General features: G+C 38.1%; 1 protein-coding gene across 1 annotated transcript in view; it reads left to right on the top strand.

Moving 5' to 3' along the window:
• The window catches only part of DHX32 (DEAH-box helicase 32 (putative)), a 44474-nt gene that overhangs the window by 5717 nt on the left and 15371 nt on the right, over positions 1–23386 (top strand). Inside the window, exons 2-5 of the mRNA XM_069461010.1 lie at positions 7201–7659; positions 11446–11639; positions 17334–17706; positions 22308–22553. Coding sequence (XP_069317111.1) covers positions 7378–7659; positions 11446–11639; positions 17334–17706; positions 22308–22553 — 1095 coding nt within the window. The 5' untranslated portion in view covers positions 7201–7377. The remainder of the gene's footprint in view (positions 1–7200; positions 7660–11445; positions 11640–17333; positions 17707–22307; positions 22554–23386) is intronic.

Raw genomic sequence — 23386 nt, 5'->3', positions numbered from 1 at the left:
TCATTGTTATCATGATTAGTCCAACTTTAGTAGTAGTATGGAACCAAGCTTCTCAAAGTGTTGTCTGCAGACGAGCGCCAGTCCACAGACTTGCTGGTTTGCAACGAGATAAGGAACTTGTGCCCGAATGTAAATAGACTATGTCACTGAACACACTGTTTGATTCAGTTGACTTTTTTAATAGCAAGCCTTCAGTGAAGGATGCAGTGAGGTGATTTACATACTGGTGCAAAGTCCTTGTCTTGCCACAATCCAGCACTTTGAGTAGAACTGACATAGAATATTGGACCAATGATCCCATTTTTCAAAAAACAATAGCCCTTTATCCTGAAGACAGTTATTATTCACTTATAATATCTTACTAACCTTCTGTTTTCTAAATATTGTAATCTTGGGTTAGAAGTATATTGTTTATTAGTTCAGCCAATATCTATTGATTACATAGTTTGTGCAAAGCTATATATCTTATTTTGTAGGAGTTGCAAAGATGGCTCAGAAATTAATCTTGCCTTTAGGAAGTCTACCATAAACATAGAGCAAGAGGGAAAAAATGAAAACCTAAATAAATGTTGTGAGTACATGCAGTGAGTGTTTGCAATAGTGTTACAGTTTGGTTCCAAAGATTCCATGTAGACAGATGTCTCCTTTTGCTAAGCTGCTCCCATAAAAGGACAGAATTTTAATACCTTTTACTTTTTTGGCATTTTACTATCATAATAAAGATCAGAGTTCACTTTATCAGAATAGTGTTTGAATTTCCTAGGAGATTCAGAAATTTGCAACACTAGGGAATATCTGGGTTTTTAGATATAAATGACAAAATTATAACTTTTTCAGATTAGTATTATAGAAGACCCAACCTTAGGTGTTTTTTTAAAAAAATTACTGATTTTCTATTTGATCCTATATGCAAACATATGAATAATAAATGATTTATTGCTCTACAGAATATGAAGAGATATTAAATACATATTAAAATATTTGTAACATTTTGATAAAAATTAGCACAAATTCTTCCAAACAGTGCATTGTTCAAATAGATAATGTTGAAACAAATTTGGGAGTCATATAAAAAGAATAATTTTTTAAAAGGCAAGATGTTTGTACCATTATCGTAGTGGTTTCTTTTTTTAAAGGCAAGATGTGGCTGTGTGTGTGTATGTGTGTGTGTGTGCTATATATTTTAAATAGGGTTTAGAAACCTTGTGAAATAGATTATGAAACAGACTTAATTTTGCAGACTTATTAAAAATAATTTAAAATGTTCAAGTGAAAAATGTTACTTAGTTTTTAATATTTCTTAGAATGTTTTGCATGAGAATGGATTTATTGGTTTCTCTTAGCACCCTATCTGGTGCACCTGCTCCTAACCACTTCCACTGTGCCATTTGCCTTAAACTGTCACCAGCTCTCCTAGAACCAGATCTCATTAATGACTTTAAAAAAATTGAAGGTGGGTTTTGTAAAGATTATAGATTGTATACAAGAAAACAGAGTAACATCAAATTTAAGAGGAAAATCATAAGGAAAATCAGAATGAGTAAAAAATGAAAATTTTGATCGAGAAATGGCTAGGTGAGTTAGACCCATGGCACAACCTTTTTACCGCAGCACATCAGGTCTTCTGTGATCTGACCTCTGTCTTATCTTTGAACTCATCTCGTATGAGAGTCTTTCTCTCCCATTATGTACCAGCCACACTTTCCTTCCTGTAGGGACCTGACTATAAGCTCGAGTCTTTATATGTTATAGACAAAGAATTTCTTTTCCACACCCACCCTCAGCTTCATCGATACGGTAAGCTTCATGAAGACAGGAACCAGACCTCCCTGTTCAAGCTGTGTCACCAACATGTTCACAGTGCAGACAGACAGTAGGCCTTAAGTGCTGGCTGAATAAGTAAATGGAAGACCAAAAAACGTAGGCATTGAGAAAACGTGAGGATATAAAAAAACCTATTAAATTATGAATGATATCTATGTTAAAATGCAATCAGATGTTACTCTTAAAAGCACAAAATCCCTAAAAACCAGAAAATGATTCATTCATTATTTACTTAGCCTATAATTGCTAATTGAGCACCCACTATATTTGGGTGTGAGACTGTGGGAATTACCAATGAAGAAGCTATAGCTCCAATAACAGCATAAGTAAACAGTCAAAAAAAAAAAAAAAACACGGAGAAAAGATAGTAACTAGTACAGATGGTTCAGTAGTTCCCTAGTATTTGAGGATGTTGCCTCCTCAACACTGGCAATTTACAAGCAGTCCCGAAGATCAGTGGTCTGCTGGAGCAAGCGTGATGCATGCCATTGAATTCCAGTGCAACTTATTTTCAACACAGTAATATTCTGAAGTGATGAAGAAAAAAACATTTTTAATGTTGAAAATGGAGTTAATCTGGGAAATTCAGAAACATAGTGAATTCTTGATAGAGTGTTTAGCCTTTATTCAGCAGTACCAGGCTACCTTGAACTTTGAGAGGAGTGAAATAATGAAAGTGTAACTGTATGCAAAGATAGACTGGAGTGAAGAGACTGAACCCCTTTTTCATGGAGCTTGCATTCTGGTGGAGGACACCAACCATAAGAAAAATAAAGAGGGAAGATAGCTATTATGTTAGACTGTCATGTTAAAGAGAAAAGAGAATAGGAAGTGGTTTGGGGGAATATAGGAGAGGGGGTAAAAGTTGGGTGCCCAGGGAAGCCTTTACTAAGCTGACATTTGATAAAGACTTTTATGAAACAAGGGAGCTAGCCATTTGGATATCTGACGGAGGGACATCTCAGAGATACAGAAGAGCAAGCGCCAAGTCCCCAGGGCAGGCATCTGCCACGGTGTTCAAGGAGCAGCAAGGGAGACGTGGCTGGAGAAGAGTGAGCGAGGAGGCAGCTGTTATTATAGAAAGGAGGGCAGAGAGGCGGTGGGTCCAGATCACAGAGTGTTGATTCTATTAAAGATTTTTGTTTTTCCTTGGGGTGAGATGAGATGGGAAGCCACTGGGGATTTTTGAGCAGAGGAGACGTGAGCTGACTACCAGGATCACTCTGACTTTTAGGTTGAGGGTGACTGACAGAGGCTAAGCACAGAAAAAAGGCCAGTGAGGAGGCTGTTGCAATAATTCAGGTGAGAGGGGATGGTGGCTCAGACCGAGTGTGCACAGCAGATGTCATGGAGTCCTTGATGTTTTTTGAAGGTAGAACTGACATGATTGGATGTATTTGTTTTCTATTGGTCCTGTAACCAATTACCACAAACTCAGTGGTAATTATTGTCTTATACTTTCATGGGTTAGAAGTCCATCATGGGTTTCACTGGCCTAAAGTCAAGGTGTCAGCAGGACTGTGTTCCTTTCTGGAGATCATAGGGGAGAATCGGTTTCCTTACCTTTCCCAGCTACTAAAGGTCACCCATGTCATTCTTGGCTTGTGGTCCCTCCCTCCATCTTCAAAGCCAGTGACATTGCATCTGACATACATTCTACGTTTTCCTCTAGCTATCGCTGGGAAAGGTCCTCTGATTTTAAGACCCATGTGATTAAATTGGGCTCACTGGGATAGTCTCTTGATCTAAAGGTCCTTAATTTAATCACATCTGCATGGTCCCTTTTGCCATGCAAAGTACATATTCACAAGTTCCCAGGATTCAGTCATGTACATGATTGGAGGCCATTATTCTGCCTACCATGTCAGTTGAAGGACTAGATGTGGGATTTGAGGTAAAGAAAAATCAAGGGCAACTTCAAACATTTTGGTCTGAGCACTTGAAAGGAAGGAATTAACTGAGATGGGAGATAGGTCTGTGACTTTGGGATGGATGTTGGGAGATCAGTTTTGGACATGTAAAGTTTGAATGTCTATTACATATCCAAATGGGAGATGATAAGTAGGTAGTTGAATACAGGAGACTAGAGTTTAGGAGAGCAGATCCTAAGAACATGTAAATCCATACGTCTACCTATGGACGGCACTAAAGCTATGAGACTAGATGACACCACCCAGGCCCTATAGAGAGAAAAGGGAAGAGGTCCAGGGACTATGTGTTGGGAAACTCCTAGATCTCTGCAAAGTGCTAAAACTGTACATTTGAGAATTTAATAGGGATGAAGTATATACTTATATTGAATTGCACAGAGAAAAAGGCAAATGAGAAGCATCGAACAGTGAAACATAAAAAGTTACTCAGGACAAATTTCACAGTCATGCTTCACTTAATCTCTTACAAACTTTGTCCTTCCATTTTTATGAACTATATTTCTGCAAGTACTGGACCAAGGCCAAATACATTTAAATGACTAAGACAAAACTTCATCTCACATCGACTTCTGATTCTGTCTTTGTTAAGGTTGTTTGCTAATTAGCTATGAGTTATTTTCATGGATGCTCATTTAAGAGTTGCAATAGATTCATTCAAAGGGCAGTCCTTGACAAATTATGCAGTCTAGTATATACCTGTAGGATAGCTTTGAAAAGGAGCAAACGCCAATCTTTCAGGTTTAAATTTCTTGTAGTGGAATATAGTTTATACTGATGTCAAACAATTTTTAAATTTTATTTTGAGTGACATATGACCTATACCATATTATTTGTTTTTCCTTCTTTAAGTTGGTACTATTAAATTTGCCAAAGGCACCAAGACACAGATCTCTTGTATATATTTAATTTCCTCTTTAAAAAAATCAAGATGGTTCACCCTAGTTGCAGGATGAATGAGTGGAGGTATGCAAATATCACTGGAGTCGGTGGGCCCCAAACTCAGCCTCTCCACTCAGGGTTTCGGCCACTTCATCCTCCAAATCTGAAATCCAAACCATCTGTCAGCAAAAAGTCCCTCTGAGTAGTCAAAATAGATGTTCTGAAGTCTATGAACTTCATAGCTTTGCCCCTCGGATTCAACAGATTCAAGGTAGAGTCCTTTGTGGACTCAACCTTTGCAAATGTTCCTGTCAAACAAGCCTGTCTGGCTTCTGATGGTCCAGATAGGAGAGCAGGTTAGAAAAGCAGGGTAGAGCCTCACAGAGTAAGCATGCCGACCACAGTGTGACGTGGCTAGTGGACCCCTGGAGGAAGGCAGGGCTCCGGGGCAGCAGTCTGGTCTTTGACCCCTGTACACTTCAGGGAAATGTGAGGACATCATTCTGTTGTGGTAAGTGATGTAGCAGTTCCCCGAGTTGTGAAGAGGACGTTAAATTTTGAGTGTATTTTAAGGTGAAAGTTCAGTTACCTGTTGCTGCAAGACAAACCTCTCTGGAAATTACTAGCTTACAAAAGTAACCATTTATTATCTCTCAGGATTCTTTGAGTCGAGTGGCCTTGTGTGGGTGCTGCTCTGCCCAGTGTGGTGCTGGCTGGGGTTGCAGTGACCTGGAGGCTCCATTGGGCTGGAGGATCTTCGACAGCTCAGTCACATGGTTGGAGGCTTGTGCTGCCGTCGACTGGAAATTCAGCTTTGGTTTCTTCCTAGTGGTCTGGGCTTGGGCGTTTCACAGGATGACAGCTGGTTCCAAGGGGGAGTGTTTCAGGCATGGGGATACCTTAGAAGTGATTCAGCATCACTTTCCCGCATTCTTTTGGTCATAGTGAGTTACAGATCAGCTCAGATTCAAGGGGAGAGGAAACAGACTCCACCTCTCCATTGGAGCAGTGGCAAAGAATCCGTGGCCATCTTTAGTTTCACTATAACAGAGAAGTGGGTAATGTATCTGTATACAATATACAATGTGTGGTGAAGGGGCTGGGTAAGTCTTAGTTTTCTAGAAAGAGGACTATTCAGAAAATGTGACTATTCCCTGAAGTTCAAAGTGGTCAGTGCTTTATAAGTAAGATTTTACTGTAATTATAAGACTATTACACTCTTAGCGGGCATTATAAATTAAGAGAAATATTTATATTTGGTAAAAGTAATAGCTGTCTTTTTTTTTTTAAAGGTAAAACAGTTAAGACATAGTACCTATGGCGATCATTGGTTGTAACAGCAATCTAATTTACACGTAGGATGAGAATCCTTGGAAGATATTCTAATCAGAACAAAAGAAAAATTAAATATGAAATTAAATTTTAATTTCTCTGAAGCAATAGAATTTTCTGTTCTTGGATACTTTCTCAGAGCTGTCCTGTGATCTCAAGCTACCGTGTGTTCTGGAGCTATTCTGTGGATCTGCTCTCACCCTATAGAGACAGTGAAGAGTTCCAAAATAAATCCATATTACAACATTTGTGTCGTCATGCCTTTATAATTCTATTTTAATTTTGAAACAATGGCTTTCAGAATGAATTTTTAAGAACTCTACCTGCAAAGAGCTAAAAAGTCCTTTTCCCTCTCTGGTTGTTAGTTTCTCCCTCTTTTAGCTTATTTGTACGTGAGTTTTTAAAATTTGTGTCCTGCTCTTGCTCCCACCCTCGAAATATCCTTTATGTGTATGTCTAGGGCCTAGTTTATTAATCTAAGCCTTAGAAGACCCTCAGAGATGTTTCTTGGGTGATTGACTTCCCCTGGAGTTGAGCTTGGCCAGTGGAGAGAGAGCTTTTCCTGTCCCTTACTAATTAGGAACTAGCCCACTAACTCTTAACCTAAAGCAATGGTTAAGGTAAATTAGGTGCTGTAGAAAGAATAATAAATTACAGAATATCATGAACTGTATTTTATGACTTGTTCTTTTTAATTTTCACTTGGTTAATATAAAAAAGGCCTCATTTCCAGCAATACTAATTATATATATTTTTCTTTTAAAATCACTAGTGATTAGATTACCTGACCTGTAGGGACTAAGTTACTGGTATAAATCTTGCCCTTTCTTAGGTGATCTCTCTTCTTCATTTAAATTAAAAGTTGCCTTTTATTGGCTCGTAGATAAGTTGAGCTCTAGACCCAGGAATCTCAAGAAATATCCTGGAGATTTCTGGTTTAATTAAAAGACCTTTATTAATAAGGCTAGCCATAACCACAGATGGAAAGAAATAATACAAGAGTACAGGCCCAGTGTGGAATCGTTTTCTGAACTGGCCAGGAAAAAATTGCAGCCAATTAATTTAAAAGCTAGCCTAAATTATTCCCGTTCTTTTAAACAAGCAGCAGAAATGACAGGCAGTAACCGGTTAACAGAAAAAACAATGCTTCTCTTTTGAATGCCTACACTTTTTCTTTTTAAATTCCTATATGTTTGTCTAATTTTCCTTTCTTTTTTTTTTGTTTGATTTTTAGCATAATTCCTGAGCATTTACAATGAGGAATTTAGCCTGCTGAAACCTTAAACTGAAGTCTGAGAGATTGGGACATCTGAGTTTGTATAACGAGCTTTTAAACCCTGCTTGCAATGGGTTATTGACGGGAGAAACTTGATTGTGGAATGTCAGCTGCCTAAGCTCACTGGTGGACAATATGGAAGAAGAAGAACTGGAATTTTCAAACTCTTCCTCTGAAAAACGGTATTTTCCCGAGTCCCTTGATTCCAGCGATGGGGATGAGGAAGGGGTTTTGGCCTGCGAGGATCTGGAACTTAACCCTTTTGATGGATTGCCATATTCATCACGTTATTATAAACTTCTGAAAGAAAGAGAAGATCTTCCTATCTGGAAAGAAAAATACTCCTTTATGGAGAATCTGCTTCAAAGTCAAATTGTGATAATTTCAGGAGATGCTAAATGTGGCAAGAGCTCTCAGGTGAGTAACCGCTACAAAAAATCATCTGCTTTAGGTGTTAATCTTTTTTTATGATTACTTAAATAATTACTTGTCACAGCATAATGTTCTAATAACAACAATATCTAAAATAAAAAGCACCAGCCTGAGCAAGAGCGAGACCCCGTCTCTACTAAAAATAGAAAGAAATTATCTGGCCAACTAAAATATATATATAGGAAAAATTAGCCGGGCATGGTGGTGCATGCCTGTAGTCCCAGCTACTCGGGAGACTGAGGCAGAAGGATCACTTGAGCCCAGGAGTTTGAGGTTGCTGTGAGCTAGGCTGACACCACGGCACTCACTCTAGCCCGGGCAACAGAGTGAGACTCTGTCTCAAAAAAAAATAAATAAATAAAATAAAACAAAAAGCAAAAGAGAGCACTAGCAATTCAGGTTCAACAATTAAATCACTGACCTAATTTTATGAATACTAGCTGAATAAGCTAATAGCACTCATGTGGAAATTGTTTTTACCACAGAATTATCTCTCGAATAGCATAAAATTATTCAGAGTATTTCAGTTCGCATATTATATTTTAAAAGCTATGACAGCTATTATTTGCCCATCATAGATTTGAGGATTAAGCACTGTGTTTCCACGCCCGGTGGTCTGATATCAGGATATACGGATGTGCCTGTTGGTGAAGCTGGCTAAGCTACACTCAGAAGCACAGGGAAATTCTTACTTTCCTGACTACAAGAAAGAACTGAGTGACCACATATAATCCAGGCCTGGAGCCATACACTCTGAGGTCTGAGACGGGGGGAAGAATCAGGGTTGTTAAATGACAAACCTAGGCATATTAAAATTTTAAAGAGTTTATCTGAGCAAAGAATGATTCACACACCGGGCAGCACTCAGACCGTTAGGTTAGTGAGCTCTGTGGCAGCTGCCTGGCCAGTGAGCATTTAGAGATTTTTTTTTTTAAATCTAATCTGTAGCTGCCAGTATCAAGGGTTTATTATGATTTGTTCTTTGTTATGATGAATTATTGTTACAACAAACAACATAGCCCATAATCATTGGAAGCATGTAGAATTCTAGAGTTTGAAAACAGCCATCCTAGATCTTAGAATAATAACCAGATTGAGCACATCCAAATGTTTTAGGAAACCAGATAGTGTTATTTCAGCAACAATTCTGGCAATGTAAAACAGTGCTCACTGTCACAGTACCGTCCCCTGACATTTCCGTTAGACTAGAAAGAGTAATTACAAATGTTGACTTCCTGAGACTTTCATGGTTTCAGTTGCTACCTTCGTATAACATAAAGATGCTTGGAGCAACTGTGGCGCGAGGGAACCCACAGTGGCTGAGAAACCGGAAGGCATGGATAGGCTCAGGCTGTGCTGTCCACTGGCAGTATGACCTTGGACAGATGGCCCCTCCAAGTCTATTTCCTCATGTATAACATGCAGGTGCTGGCCTTTGTGCCTTCCAGCTCTGAAACTCTGAGGCTGCCATGCCTGGCCTCTCCCTGGCGCCTGGCCTGTTTTTCAATTGATCTCAGGATAGCTATACCTGGATGTCCTCCCGTCGAGATAACCTGCCCTAACGCTGACCATTTTCCTGACTCTCCCAAAGGGCATCTCCCTCCCCCGCTCCTAACTCCTCACTTTCCCCAAAAGAACTTTACGCCACTATTTAGCTTCATTTATTCATTTTATTTTACTTTCCAATTTCCTGTTCTTGTTAATCATATAATTACCCTGGTATTTTAAGTTAGATGTCATGGAGTATTTGTTTTCTTGATATGCATAATTAGTCTGTTAGTGGGTACTTCTTATTCTTCCTTTGCAATAATTGTCCCATGGTTTCATTACTTCTCTCCCATGCTTAGTCCCGAGCCCCTGTCGTTCTCTCCCTTCTTTTCAATGATTATGATGTCCTTATCCATCTACCCGCCCAAATATTTATTATCCCTACCATGTGTCAGCTCATCTGTTACGTAATGGAGACAAACAGGAACCACACATGTGCAGTAAGGATCTGCGCATGCAATGGGGAGAAAAAGAGTCGAACTAGTGGCTTCAATACAGCTTTTCGCATGAACGATGTTGAGGTCTTAGCTGGGGACCCTGACATGAAGGATTTAAAGATTTTTTAAAGTAAAGATTTAAATTTAAAAAGTCAGGATTTGGCAAGAATGAAAAATTACTTGCTGAGGAATAAGGGAGACAAAATTTTGTGTAAATTCATAGTTAGATGATCCAGTGATTGTGAAACAATTTAAGATAGACTACATAGAATCATAGAATTTGAAAATATTTCTAGAAAGTATAAGAAGTGAATTTGTTCATTCAACAAATATTTACTGAGATTATTTGGTGATCCAGACAGACAAATAGGTTTCTGCTCTCAAAGCTCATAATATCGTAGGAGGCCAGGTCGGGGGGTGCTGGGAACACACAAGCAACCACAGGGAGTGTGATACCTGCCACAGTCAGCAAGTGCACTGCAGGACCTAATGCTTAGGGGGTCACAGTAAGTCTTACAGAGAAAAGACACAGGAGCTCAGACTTGAAGGGTAATTCTCATCCATTCAACCCATTCATTTTACAGCTAAGAAAACTAAAGCTTAGACAAATTGTGATGGACATGGAACAGATTAGTGGCAAACCAGGCCTACAACTCCTGACCTAAGTCCCTTAGGCTCCTTTTTATTTCCTGGGTCTTACCTTAATTCCAGATTTCCTGAGTGCAGTATCTTAAAGTTTCATCTTTTTTAGAACAAAGTAGGCGTTGAATAAATAATTAGTAATAATTTTCAGCCTGTTGACAAGGCTGACACCTATCTTAAAATGGAGGAAGTGCATCAGCACTTTTAATCATTGGGAATTCAGTCCACATAAAATCTAAGAATTCTAGAATGAGTATAGTAAATAGCAGACCTCAAGATAACTAGAAATGTTACAACTTTTAAAAAATACCTTAGGTCTATTAAAAACACTCAGAATAATTTATTTTTAAAATGCAGGTAACAAAGCATAATTTATTAACAGTGTCTTAAGATTATAGCATACAAATGAATTCAGTACTTTCTGCTATAATAATTCTTACACAATTGAACTTGATAAAAATCAGTTGATTCATATTTAGATAAAAGGATTTTAAAAATAAAATGGCTCAAGAGTGGTCTTGCTTGGAATTGACTCTTTCCAAATCTAGATGTATTTGTTAATTATCTCACTGGATTTATTTTTAATTGTATTTAGGTGATAAATTACCAGTATATTGTATTTTTCATTACCAGAGAAATGTTAAGTGGGCTTATCTGGATGTTTGTTAGGATCGTTTACATTTAAATGTAAAAGCTTTCATTTTGAGTCATTTTTTTAAGAATCTAAATTCTATCAATAATTTGCATTGCTTAAAACACAGTAGCTGATGCCAGAAGTCATATTTTTGATGGGACTTTTTTATAACCAGAAAGAAAATAATAATCTATAAATACATTAGTCTTTTTAGAAACAGTTAGTTTAAAAATATTTGTTTCATTTTGCCTTTATCTGCCTTTTTTGTCTTGGAAGTCAAACTTTCACAGTCCCTGCTATCTCCTGTTTATTCTTAACTTTATTTACCAGTAATAACTCAGTGGGTAACGCAGATTGTTCAGAGTTTCACTAAATAAGATGTAATACAGCACACTGGTGATTCACTAATGAAAAAAGTCATTTATAAGATGAACCCTGCTGTAAGACAGAGCTATCCCTTTTGTTTGTTTTCAGTGGGAGCTGATCCTGTCTCATTTTTCCCTGTTAAAGGTTCCTCAGTGGTGCGCTGAATATTGCCTTTCCATCCACTACCAGCACGGGGGCGTGATATGCACACAGGTCCACAAGCAGACTGCGGTCCAGCTTGCCTTGCGGGTAGCGGACGAAATGGACGTTAACATTGGTCATGAAGTTGGCTACGTGATCCCTTTTGAAAACTGCTGTACCAGTGAAACAATCCTGAGGTTGGTTTTAAGGGGTTTCATCTGCCCCCTGCTGATAACTCTTGACTTGAGTTCTATAATCCTAAAAGAGCATTATTCTTGGCATTCTACATGTTAAGCATCTGTGCTGTGTAATAATAACTGGTCTCTCTGTTAGCAGCCTGACGTATACCAGTTGTTTTCCCACACTGGCATTATCAGAGATTCCTTGTCTAAACTTCTTCCATGACTCCCATAAGCCTCAGGAAAAAGTTACGACTTGTTAATTTGGCCCCCAAAAACCTTCAAGTGTGTGCTTCTAGAGCTCTGCTTCATGCTGGGTCCACATCATTGCCCATGTGCCAGCCACAGGGACACCTGGAGCTCTCTGTGTGTTTCACGCTTTATACCTGCCACTCTGTGCTTGGAATGCCCAGGGGGCCTCTTCTGAGCATGGATGATCCCTCCTAGTCAGTCAAGACTCAGTGCAGGGATCACCTACTCCAGGAAGGCTTCCCTGATGCTCCAGTAATATATATGAGAAAACGCTCTGGTAGGCTTCCGTAAAACTTAGTGTCAACCTCCATCGCAGCAATTTAGAGTAGTGTTTTTCAAACTGTACTTTTCAGAGTCTTATGGGGCCCAAGGAGCCTTCTCTCTGGCTATGACAAGTTGTGGTATCTCTTTTTAGTGTTTAGCTTCATTGTAAGATTTTCTTTGAACAAGGAGTTCCAAGAACTTGATACAAAGAAGGAAAAAGACAAGAAAAAGAAATTGGAAAAATCGCTGCTCTGGCCAGTGCTTCTCAAGCAGTTTTAAGTCATAGCCCTCATACAAAGTGATAGTATCTGTATAGTACCTCCAGGAAATGGGCTTAAGCTGCCCAGGTGCTGCCTGACCTCTCCAGGAGCCCAGGAGTAAGTATCTGGGGATCAGTTTTTCTGCACCTGTGGAAGCCGTTTGTGTGGCATGCCAGCGTGCCATGGCGCACCATTTGGGAAGCTCTGCTTTAGTATAACAGGGCAGCCATGGTTTTTGCATATTTATATCTCTAGTGTCTGATGTGCTGGTCCCATGGAGGATGTTCAGTAAATTGTATAATGGAAGGAAGGAGTTTTGCCCTGTCTCAGCTAGCTTTTTCTGAACTTCCCATTAAGAAAGCCCAGGTGACTCATTTGGTTTGCACTAAGCTGCTTTCCCTCTAATGTTTATCTTCAGAAATACCAGACATTAGTCTTCAGGCTAGTGTCAAACCATAGGCAATCTTTAGACCAACAGCACTCTGACTTGAACTTCTTGAAGATACATTACTTTCTGCTGTTATAGCAATGATGTCCCTGAGTCATTAAGTTAGTACATATTTATAAATTGCTTATTATGTAAATAGTACATGAGTGGTACAAAAGAAACATAAAATCCTCCCTGCTTCTTAGGAACTCACAAACTAGTTGAAGGGCTGGACAGGACAAGACATACAACCCTGAAAGGGTGAAGGATCCCTAAGCTTAGCAGATTCATTTTTTACATTTTAACACAGCCTTTTGAATTGTTGGGGTTTTCATTAAATGATCATACTGACTAGGTTCTCAAGTAAATGTGTATATTTTTATATATTTAATACTATCTAGACTTTGAAAATCCTTTGGAAAGGATTCTTGGATATAGTAAGGCTTAAAATGAAATATTAAAAGAGTTTTTATCTTAATTGACATTGAATCAGGTTTATGTATTTTCTAATTTTTTTGAGAAAGCCACAAAGATAAATAATTGTGGGGAAATATAATAATGTTATCAGAGTAGGTCAAAGACATGCCTCACCTGTAAACATTTATCATGTGTTAGCCTTGGCTTTCATGGGGTTGTTCTTTAGTGAAAAACTTGAGCATTCAATTCTGACAGCCAAAGGAAGAACTACAATTTACATTAAAGTATTTTTAGTTTTGATCTGTGTGTAGCATTTGTTTCTTAATATGGACAACAGCATCAGGTGTGGTGGGCTGAAGTGCAAGGGCATCTTTGGAGACGGCGGCAATTGGCTGCCTGCTTTGGCCACAGCAGGTCTTGTCTCTTTCTGCCCGTCGGGCTGCCTTGTTTTCTCATTGTTTTCATATCTGTACTTTACAATTACTCTTGTTGCTGGGACATTGTACCTTCTTTTCCACCATGACATTCCCTCTGAATCAGCACAGAGTCAGCAGATACTCTCCTGCATTCTTGGTTTGAGTTGCAGGAAAGAGGCCCCAACTATTGAAAATCTCCCCAGGGATAAAAGAAAGCAACACCTTATTTTCTTCCTGGTGTTCTGTGCTCTGACGAGGAGGCAACGTGGCTGTAAAATGGGTGTAACCTTGTTCCAGTCACCTAACCTCTCCGTACCTAAGTCTCCTCATCTGTAAAATGTGGATGATTCATATACTTCTCAGAGGGTTGCTATGAGGACTGAATGAGTTAATACACGTGACTGATGCACAGTGTATGTATGTGGCAGCTATTTTTATACTTAGAATTATACTGATATTTTTAGAATTATACTTAGAACCAGATCCATTTTCCTGGAGAGGCATGTTAGCCAAAATTTTGAATAATCTCAGATCAAATAGCTATTTAAATCAGAGGATTTAAGGTTTATTGATCATAGAAGGGGATGTTCTGTATTTGATGTTGATGTTCTGTACATTGTCTTCCATTTTCTTTGTAACTCCTTAATATCTAATCTATCAGAAACGTAATAGGCAATTAGTAAGCCTGTCTTTATGCCTACTACCATTTTTTTGATACTATATATAAATTTACTTCTTTAAGCTTTTATTCCTGGCTTTTTTTTGAACCAGTGAATACCTGAATATTACATACCTAAAATAGTCTTTCCGAACTACATGTCAAGATATCTTGAAGTGACTCAGAGATTTCAAATAGTGATCTTTTCAGTTTTGAGAACTGAAAAGTTATGTTCTCAAATTTTCATTAAGATCAAACTCAATATATATAACTTTATAAAATATTAAAATTAACAAAACTTTAAGATATTTTATTATATTCTTAGCTTTTAGAAATTTAGTCTTAGCTGGCCGGGCGCGGTGGCTCACGCCTGTAATCCTAGCACTCTGGGAGGCCGAGGTGGGCGGATCGTTTGAGCTCAGGAGTTCGAGACCAGCCTGAGCAAGAGCGAGACCCCACCTCTACTAAAAATAGAAAGAAATTATATGGACAGCTAAAAATATATATATAAAAAAAAAAAAATTAGCCGGGCATGGTGGTGCATGCCTGTAGTCCCAGCTACTCGGGAGGCTGAGACAGGAGGATCGCTTGAGCTCAGGAGTTTGAGGTTGCTGTGAGCTAGGCTGACGCCACGGCACTCACTCTAGCCTGGGCAACAGAGTGAGACTCTGTCTCAAAAAAAAAAAAAAGAAATTTAGTCTTAGGAATTTAAAATATAAACTGCATTTCCTGAAACCTTGGCAGTGTGTATATATATATATATTTTACATAGTTTATCAGTAACAGTACTTTTTAAAGCATTGTACACACAATATCTTATTAACACAAAGGTAAGAAATATATCTTTGTGTTATGTAGAAAAAAATGGAGATTTGTATAGTATTTAGGAATAAGCCTTTATGATTCCTTTAGAATTATATAATCATCTGGAAGGCCAGGCCTTGTTTGCTGAGTCTAGTAGAGTTTTAAGTAAGTCATTGTCTTCTCTCTTTTTATTTAAGCCTAGAGGGGGCGCATAGCTTCCTATATGATCAGTGCTTAGATGAGTTTTGCTAAAAAGAGAACACAGATTTAATTTCTAACATTAAGGAATTGGCATAGATTAAAGTAAATTGTTTTGAGATGAGAGGCAATAGTCACTTATATCATTATAGCATACTAATTAACCTCAGCAAAAGGTGATCTGAAAGCTAGATTTCAGTGCATCTGTTTGTTTGCATCTTGCACAAAATATAATGGTATAGCAGTCAGGATATTTTTTAAGTGTGAGAAAAGGAGTGTTCAACAATTTATCACTGCTCATTTGGCAAGACACAGGATAAGAACAGGTATGGAAAGAAAGGCATAGAGCAAACACTTTGATCTCATGAAGATACAGAGAGGAAAAACATGGACCTTATCCCCAAAACCATGGAGGCCAAGGAAGCAATCTTTATCATTTGACAATGACATCAGACATCAGGTTTAAATCTTGACTCTATCCCTGGCTTTATGACCTTGGGCAGGGTACTTAACTTTTCTGAACCTCAGTTTTTTCATTTATAAATGAGCAGTGGTAATGGGATAGTAATGTGTACCCTGAGGATTTATTCTGAAGGTTAAATGAGAAAATGTATGCACCAGCACAATTCCTGGCACACTCTAGGAGCTTAATAAATCTTTGTTTCCTTCCTTTTCTTTCCTCCTTAAAAGGAGTTAATTGAGGACCGTGAAAGGGGTTAATTCAGAACCAGGACCAGCCCTAGGTTCAATAATTTGCTAGGAGGATACATAGGATTCAGCATATATTAATAGTTTACTTACAAGTAAGATTTATTGCAGTGAAAGGATTCAAAGCAAAATCAGAAAAGGGAAATAGTGGGTAGGATAAAGTTCAGAGGAAACCGGCACAAGTTCCCAAGAGTCCTTGTGCAGTGGAGTTGCACAGAAGGCACTTAACTGCCTCACGAGTTGTGAAATGGTACCCTACCAGGGAAACTCATCAGAGACTCAGTGCCCAGGACTTTTACTGGGGGCTGGTCACATAGGCACCCTCTGCCTAGTGCGTTCCAAAATGTGGTTCAACATAAACTATATTGCTTGTACAAATAGTTCAGGCACAATGAGCCACTCTTTATTAGTTCTGGGAATGGTAAGAATGGTGAGAATCCTCCCCAAATCTAAGTTCCCAAATGCCATCCAAGGGCCAACCTTGCAAGGCAGGTCTTTCTAAAGGCCAGCAGTCTCAGAACTGCTATGTACAAGGATAAATAAAAGTAAATACCTTAAATGGGTAGGAAATATATTGGACTGGTTTCTTTAAGCAATAATATAGGTAAATATGTAAATAGTGCCAGAAAGATATTTACATGAAAGTGAATGACTAATAGTTCCCAAGAACTACTGGAAAATTCTGTTAAAATCACTAATGATCCCTCCAGGAATTGTAGCCAATTTGCTTGCTACCCTTAAATAGGTGGCTACTTTTTAGACACTTTGTTTGGCTGAAGCTAATATGTTGGTGGTATCATCTCCATAATGCATTTCCGACAGTAGCAGTGCTTGAGGTGGGCTGGCTGGGCTGTGAGCCTGAGCCAGATGGCCATTCTTGTATCCTTTCCTTGAAAAGTCTATGCGCTTACTCAAAATTCTTTCATGGATGAAAGAAAGGGAAAAATGCTTACCTGACAAGGGTGTTTTATGGTACTACTTTTTGTTTATAAAGCTCAGAGCAAATGTGAAATGCAGCTCTTGTTAATATTTGTAATAAACATTTAGGCAAGAAGTTTTTAACCTAGGGTTCAATGATGGTCTCTGGGGGGTCCATGAACATACACAAACTGGGTGTAAATTTTGTTTATGTGTGTTTTTCTGTGTTATAAGTTTGTAGATTTTATCATCTTAGAGGAATCTTGGCCCCAGCAAAAATTTAGAATCACTGATTTAGAGAAAAGGATATAGGAAAGGCATTTTTGTTGTTAGAAGTTCTCTGCATGACTTTTCATAGAATATTCTAACTTTAATGTTTCTTCTTTATAGGTATTGTACTGATGATATGTTGCAAAGAGAAATGATGTCCAATCCTTTTTTGGGTAGCTATGGGGCCATCATCTTAGATGATGTTCATGAAAGAAGCATTGCAACTGATGTGTTACTTGGACTCCTTAAAGATGTCTTAATAGCAAGACCAGAACTGAAGCTTATAATTAACTCCTCACCTCATCTGATCAGCAAACTCAGTTCTTATTATGGAAACGTGCCTCTCATAGAAGTGAAAAATAAGCACCCCGTGGAGGTTGTGTACCTTAGTGGGGCTCAAAAGGATCCTTTTGAGTCTATTTTACACCTTATCTTTGAAATTCACCACTCGGGTGAGAAGGGTGACATTGTAGTCTTTCTGGCCTGTGAACAAGTAAGTAAGTAATATTCTAACCTAACAGAGTAATAAGGTATTTCACTGGGGAAGCTTTTAATAACTAACATACAGGTTTCAGTTTGCTAATTAACTGTTTAAATATTTGGTTTCATCACACCTCATTAAATAAAACCTGTGCTGAAAGGAGAACAAGGAAGTGTTTCTCAAATCACATGTTGTTCTGAAAACAAAGAATGGGTGAGACATCTTGAGGAGTTTCTAAAAATGATCTCTAGAGCCAACTTCCTTCCCCAGCCTCAGGCCAGATAGGGGGATACCCCGGTGCAGAGCTGGTTCTACTCATGCTTACTGCTGTCGTCTCTTAGTACAGTAGACACACGCCACCTCCGGGAACACTCTCGGCCGCCTCCCTCACGACCAGGTGCCTTTGTTGGTGAACATCAAAAATTTCCCCCAAATGTTTCTGCAATAGTCAGTGGGGTATGAAGCAGAACATTTAGTTTATAGCACACCTCAGAAGGCCATCTCCCTTGACCGTGGCTCCTTTGCTTAAAAGATGAATGAGAAAAATTTTCACTCAGGTTTCTTGAAAACATCTCTTCAAAAGAACGATTGGAAATGTACAATTGAACATCATTTGCATTCTGTTACTGCTTTCCTACAGCCAAAGTGCCATTTGGGGTTGCTTTTTTTTTTTTTAATCGCAGCTATACTGGGCCTACTTTTTTTTCCACTACTCTGTTGGCTGAATCTAAAAGCCTCCAGGATCTCCAGAATTAGGCTTTTCTTCTTGGAGACTAATTGCCTGGCCTTTTTTCCCTTCCCATCTTCTCTCTCAGAAAGTGAAAGCACTAGTTTGTAGGCCATGACCCAAATGTAGAGTGGTTCTAGTGATTAAATAGAAGTGAACAGAAAATGGTTTGATACAGGCTGAGCCATCAGCTGAACAAAGACAAGCACCTCAGCTCCCTACAAGAGCCTTTCCTAAGTACCCACTTGCTTGTAGAAATACTTTCCGAAGCATTCTGCTTTATATTCAAAGCATAAAGGATGACTCATCCTCCCGGCTTTGGGAACTTTAGATAGTTTTCTTACAACTTAAATTCTATCAGTTTCTAAATTAAAGTAATTTAGAATCTTAAATGTATAACTACAGCATATTTACCATTTTTTGGCTATAGATGATATACATTCTCTTGAATAGTAAATCTTCTACCTATTGTAGTAATTTATTCTATTATACTCTCCAATTCTGCATGAGTCAAGATATTCAAGAAAGTTCTGAGAAAAGTAATAAAATGATTAGGGAGACAGAGCATTTAGGAAAACAATTAGAGATTCTCAGAATAAGTGAGTGAAACCTAAGGAAAGGAAGAATGGCAAAACTAGACATCTAAAATATTTGAGAGTCAGAATTGTGAGGTGAAAAACAGGACATGTACTTCTGCCAAAAAAAAAAAAAAAAGTAGCAATCTTTCAAGTCAGAGTAAGCAAAAATTCCAAAATGGATTTTTAGAAAATAATGCTCATAACAGAATTGGGGCCGGGTGGTCTTAGAGTGTTTATTTTTGTAAGTTTAATATAAACTATAATTCATGGTATAGTGACTTTTGAACTGTCAGACTTTAGAAGATGCATTTGTATTGAGGATGGTAGTGGAAACTATAAAGTCCACAGGACTTAAAAAGGTATATGATCTCCCTTGAAGTCAGGCTAGAAAGGCATTTCTTATTCAGAAACCATCAGTCTTGCAGAGTATTAAAATCTTAAAAGTGAGAGTGCCATGAAAGCTATGGGGGGGGGGGGGGTTGCAGTTCCGAGCCTCTGGCAATGCTGGGTGCTGCTGCTGTAAGCAGGCCCAGCACTCACTCTGTGGGTGAGCTCCTCACTGGTCTGGGGCCCAGCAGCGGATCTGCCCCACGCGTGGGTGGCAAGCCAGCCCCTGGGATTCTGCTGACTTGAGCAGACAGTGGAATCAGTTTTTTCTCTCACAATTCAGCCCCAAATTCCACAGGTGTTATCTGGTTTTCCTTACCCCACCTACCACCTAACAAGCTGAACACAGTTCAGTATACTGTTGGGCTTTTCTTTTTTGCTACTTTTATCAGGACCCACAGTTAAGATATTCCCCTCTTATGGCCTTGGAATTTGTCTCTTGGAAAGATTTATCTTGTTCTGAAATCCATGCTAACAGCTATTGATCATTTTCCCCCTATGCCAAGTGAAGCTTTCTGGATTTCAATATGAAACTTTAAAACCTACCATAGCACTTAAATATCATACGAAAACAAACCCACACAGTCTAATAGAAATGTACTAATTGTCATTTTTTTAAGAGATGCATTTTAAATTACAGAAGTATTCTCAAACAGCCTGTAATGGCACTCACATCAGGTGTTTGACATGTTCTCTAACCACTTGCTCAGCCCACCTGCTGTGACTTAATCCCCATCATTCACAGGCTGCCCGTCTTTATTGAGACTTACAGCCCTGAATGTTTACAGGGTGTTGTTCCTTGTTACTCAACCATCTTTTAACCTGGAAACAAAAAGTGAAATAAATTAAATAGAAAACATGAGTTGAGATTTATAATACTATCTAGCCAAATTTTTGTGCCATAATAAGCTATCACAAAGGTGTCATGAGGTTGGAGGGTTTCCTGGGAAATGTTCTATGTAATTGTGGGTCTTTCATTTTTCTGGCTGTCTGCTAGCTGCCTTCCTTCAGTGGGTGTTGCTGTTTTCCATAGCTGTGCAGGTAGTTATAGGAAAGTCCCATTTATATAAATGAACTGTACACATTGAGTAAGAACCAAGGAAATGACTAAACAAAACATGTGAAGCACCAGATGCATATTTTAAGCTTTTTTCCTCAAATTCTGAAGATTATAGCCACAAAGCCCTCTATCAGGTATGCTTTTTTCCTTCTGAAGTTTTTTTTATTCTTTTTCTCTCCATATTTGGAACGAAATTCAACATTAGAACCAACCTACAAGGCAGCCAAAATAGCTCAATGGGGAAAGCATTGGACTGAAAAAGAATCCACCTACAACTAAAAAGTTTTAGCAATTAGAAAAAAATAAAAAATTAGTGACCCAATTACTTTTTCAAAAGTATTCTAAGAGAATAAGAGTAAATGTTTCAGTACAATTTGAAAGTTCATTTAAACCCCTTCCAAATGCAGGTTATCTGCTAGGTGACTGACACCTGTGAGAAGCTGGCCTGCTGGAGCCGTCCGGGAGGAAGGAGGGACACCTTGTAAGGCCCCGCAGCAGCAGGCTCAGGGGAGCACAGCCCAAGTGCTCGTTCTTTTCCTTTCCATGTCTAAGTCACCCCCACGTGATATGTGAGGTAGAATGAGGTGATCAAAATTATAAAAATGGAGGAATAATTTTGTTCTGATTATGCCAACTGGCAAATTTTCATTCATTAAGACCAACAGTCATACTGTTTGTTACAAAATCTGTCCCAAGTAAACCAACCGTGTGCAGGAAAGGGAAGTGTGAGCAAGGGAACATACCTGGGTGACTGCTGGTGTGGAACCCAGCGGAGCACGTCGCTGCAGCCTCTCGGCAGATCGGGAAGCACTTGGAAACAGCTCACCAGCTCTGCGAGACCGCCTGCAAACCCTTGAGTTAATTCGATCCCATTCTACAAGTGTTGTGGCAAGGAAGGAGATGTGAGCTAGAGAAATGGAGGATAAAATCGAGTCCTAAAAACTATAATGATCATGGGAAGTCATCTTTTTTTTACTTAAATGTTTCATGAAATCTAATGAAATTAAATGGGACTTCTTCCATTGGGTAGTTTATTAAGTCCTTAAGAAGGCAGAAATTTTGGAAAAATAAAAAGGACAAAAATTACATTAAGTGATATCTATTTTGTATGAGGTTCTAAAAAACTAGTGATTTGAGAAATGGAAAAGTACTATCTAAATGCCTTACCTTTTGAGTATTTTCACCAATTACTCATATGTAGTTTTACGAAAGATAATTAACTTTTCCCCCCAAGATATTTGACAGTAAAACATTTTAAAAGGATATTTCTAAATGCCTGAATCATGCAAAGATTTAAATAGCAGTAACTATTTCCTGCCTACTTTATTGCATTTTTGTTATTTTTAAGTGCTAACTGGTCAAAATAATTTTTAGAATGACCCAGATAGAGATCCCGATTATGGAGTATGTTTGTACGTGTACTTTTATAGGAAATCTATGATGCATAATCCTTAGTTCTGCCACCATTAAAGTACAGTGATGCATCATCGATGTGAGAATAACTTTTGTTTACCTGTCATTGTTAATGGATATGAGAAATTGTATAAAGCAAGAAAAATAGCAAGATAAATATGTAAAGGCAAAGATAGTACATTTCACAAGAGGAAAACCATTTTGGACTAAAAGCAATGAAATTTTTTACAAGTTATATTTAACTTTCCCAAAGAAATTTTCTCATTTAGTTACGTGTTTTTTCCTTATTTAAAGATACACATGACAACAACATAGGCTTTTCTTTCCCTGTATATATTTCCCTGTATAGTATTGCCTAAAATTTTATATAATACAGACATTTTTTTAAAGTAGTGAAGTTGTTTGTATTGCACTTTATTCTTATAGATGATGTTATTTTTTACTTAAGGATATTGAAAAAGCCTATGAAATTGTCTACCAAGAAGGATCTAACTTAAACCCAGACCTTGGAGAACTGGTGGTTGTTCCTTTATATCCAAAAGAGAAATGTACCTTGTTCAAGCCAATTGATGATACAGAAAAAAGATGCCAAGTTTATCAAAGAAGAGTGGTATTAACTACTAGCTCTGGAGAGTCTTTGATCTGGAGCAACTCAGTGAAGTTTGTTATTGATGTGGGCATAGAAAGAAGAAAGGTAATTATTATCGAATAGGTTAAATAGACTGCTAATAATTGTTACCCCCATTTCTTGGGTTCCTGCCATTTTACTATAAAGTGAGGATGGACTGTGTGATCTGGGGATTCTTTGAATTTGGTCACGTGTGCGAAGAAGAATCGCAACCAGCACCAAAAGTCACATGCTACTGTCTTTCATTAGCTTTTTGGTAGTCTGGAAATTAATCAAATTGATTGACGTGCCAAAGGAGAAAGTTTTGGGGAAAGACTCCACAACTAAAGCATAAAGGTGGTAGTTCTCCTTGTCAATATTTTTTTCTTTAGCCTAAGGTACTAGCAAAGCAAATTATTTGACTCCTAAACTAATCTCTTATGTACATCCATTGATATTTTTTTGTAGCCCCTTTATCAAAGTAATTAGCATCTTGCCCCAGGGAATTTACTAGAAATTAGTTTCGTGTACACTGACTTTAATTTTAGCAGATTTTGGCTTATAATTGACATGATAAAATTTTTATCCTAAATTTTTTTAAAAAAATATATATTGTTTTTATTACCTTTACATTAAAATATTAGAAAAAATGAAAATGAGGCATCTCAAACTCTCAAAGACACTGGGACTTCAGAAATCATAGCATTTGAGATTTGAAAAGAACCCACCAAATATTAATTCATTTACCATTAGGAGATGTTGAGTAATTTTATCCCTCCAGGAGACCATAAGCCTCCTAAATATCCTTGTCTTAGTATGATGGAGCAGTCTCAACAGTTAGGAAGGTTCCTTTAGAACCAATTAGAGTTGAACTCGATTGAATTAGTCCACCATTTGGAGAACCCAGGGCTGTCACTCAA

This window comes from Eulemur rufifrons, chromosome 28 (genome assembly GCF_041146395.1).
Source record: "Eulemur rufifrons isolate Redbay chromosome 28, OSU_ERuf_1, whole genome shotgun sequence".
Taxonomy (NCBI): Eukaryota; Metazoa; Chordata; class Mammalia; order Primates; family Lemuridae; genus Eulemur; species Eulemur rufifrons.
Note: the sequence above shows the minus strand (reverse complement) of the source record. Positions and strands in the feature narration are given on the sequence as shown.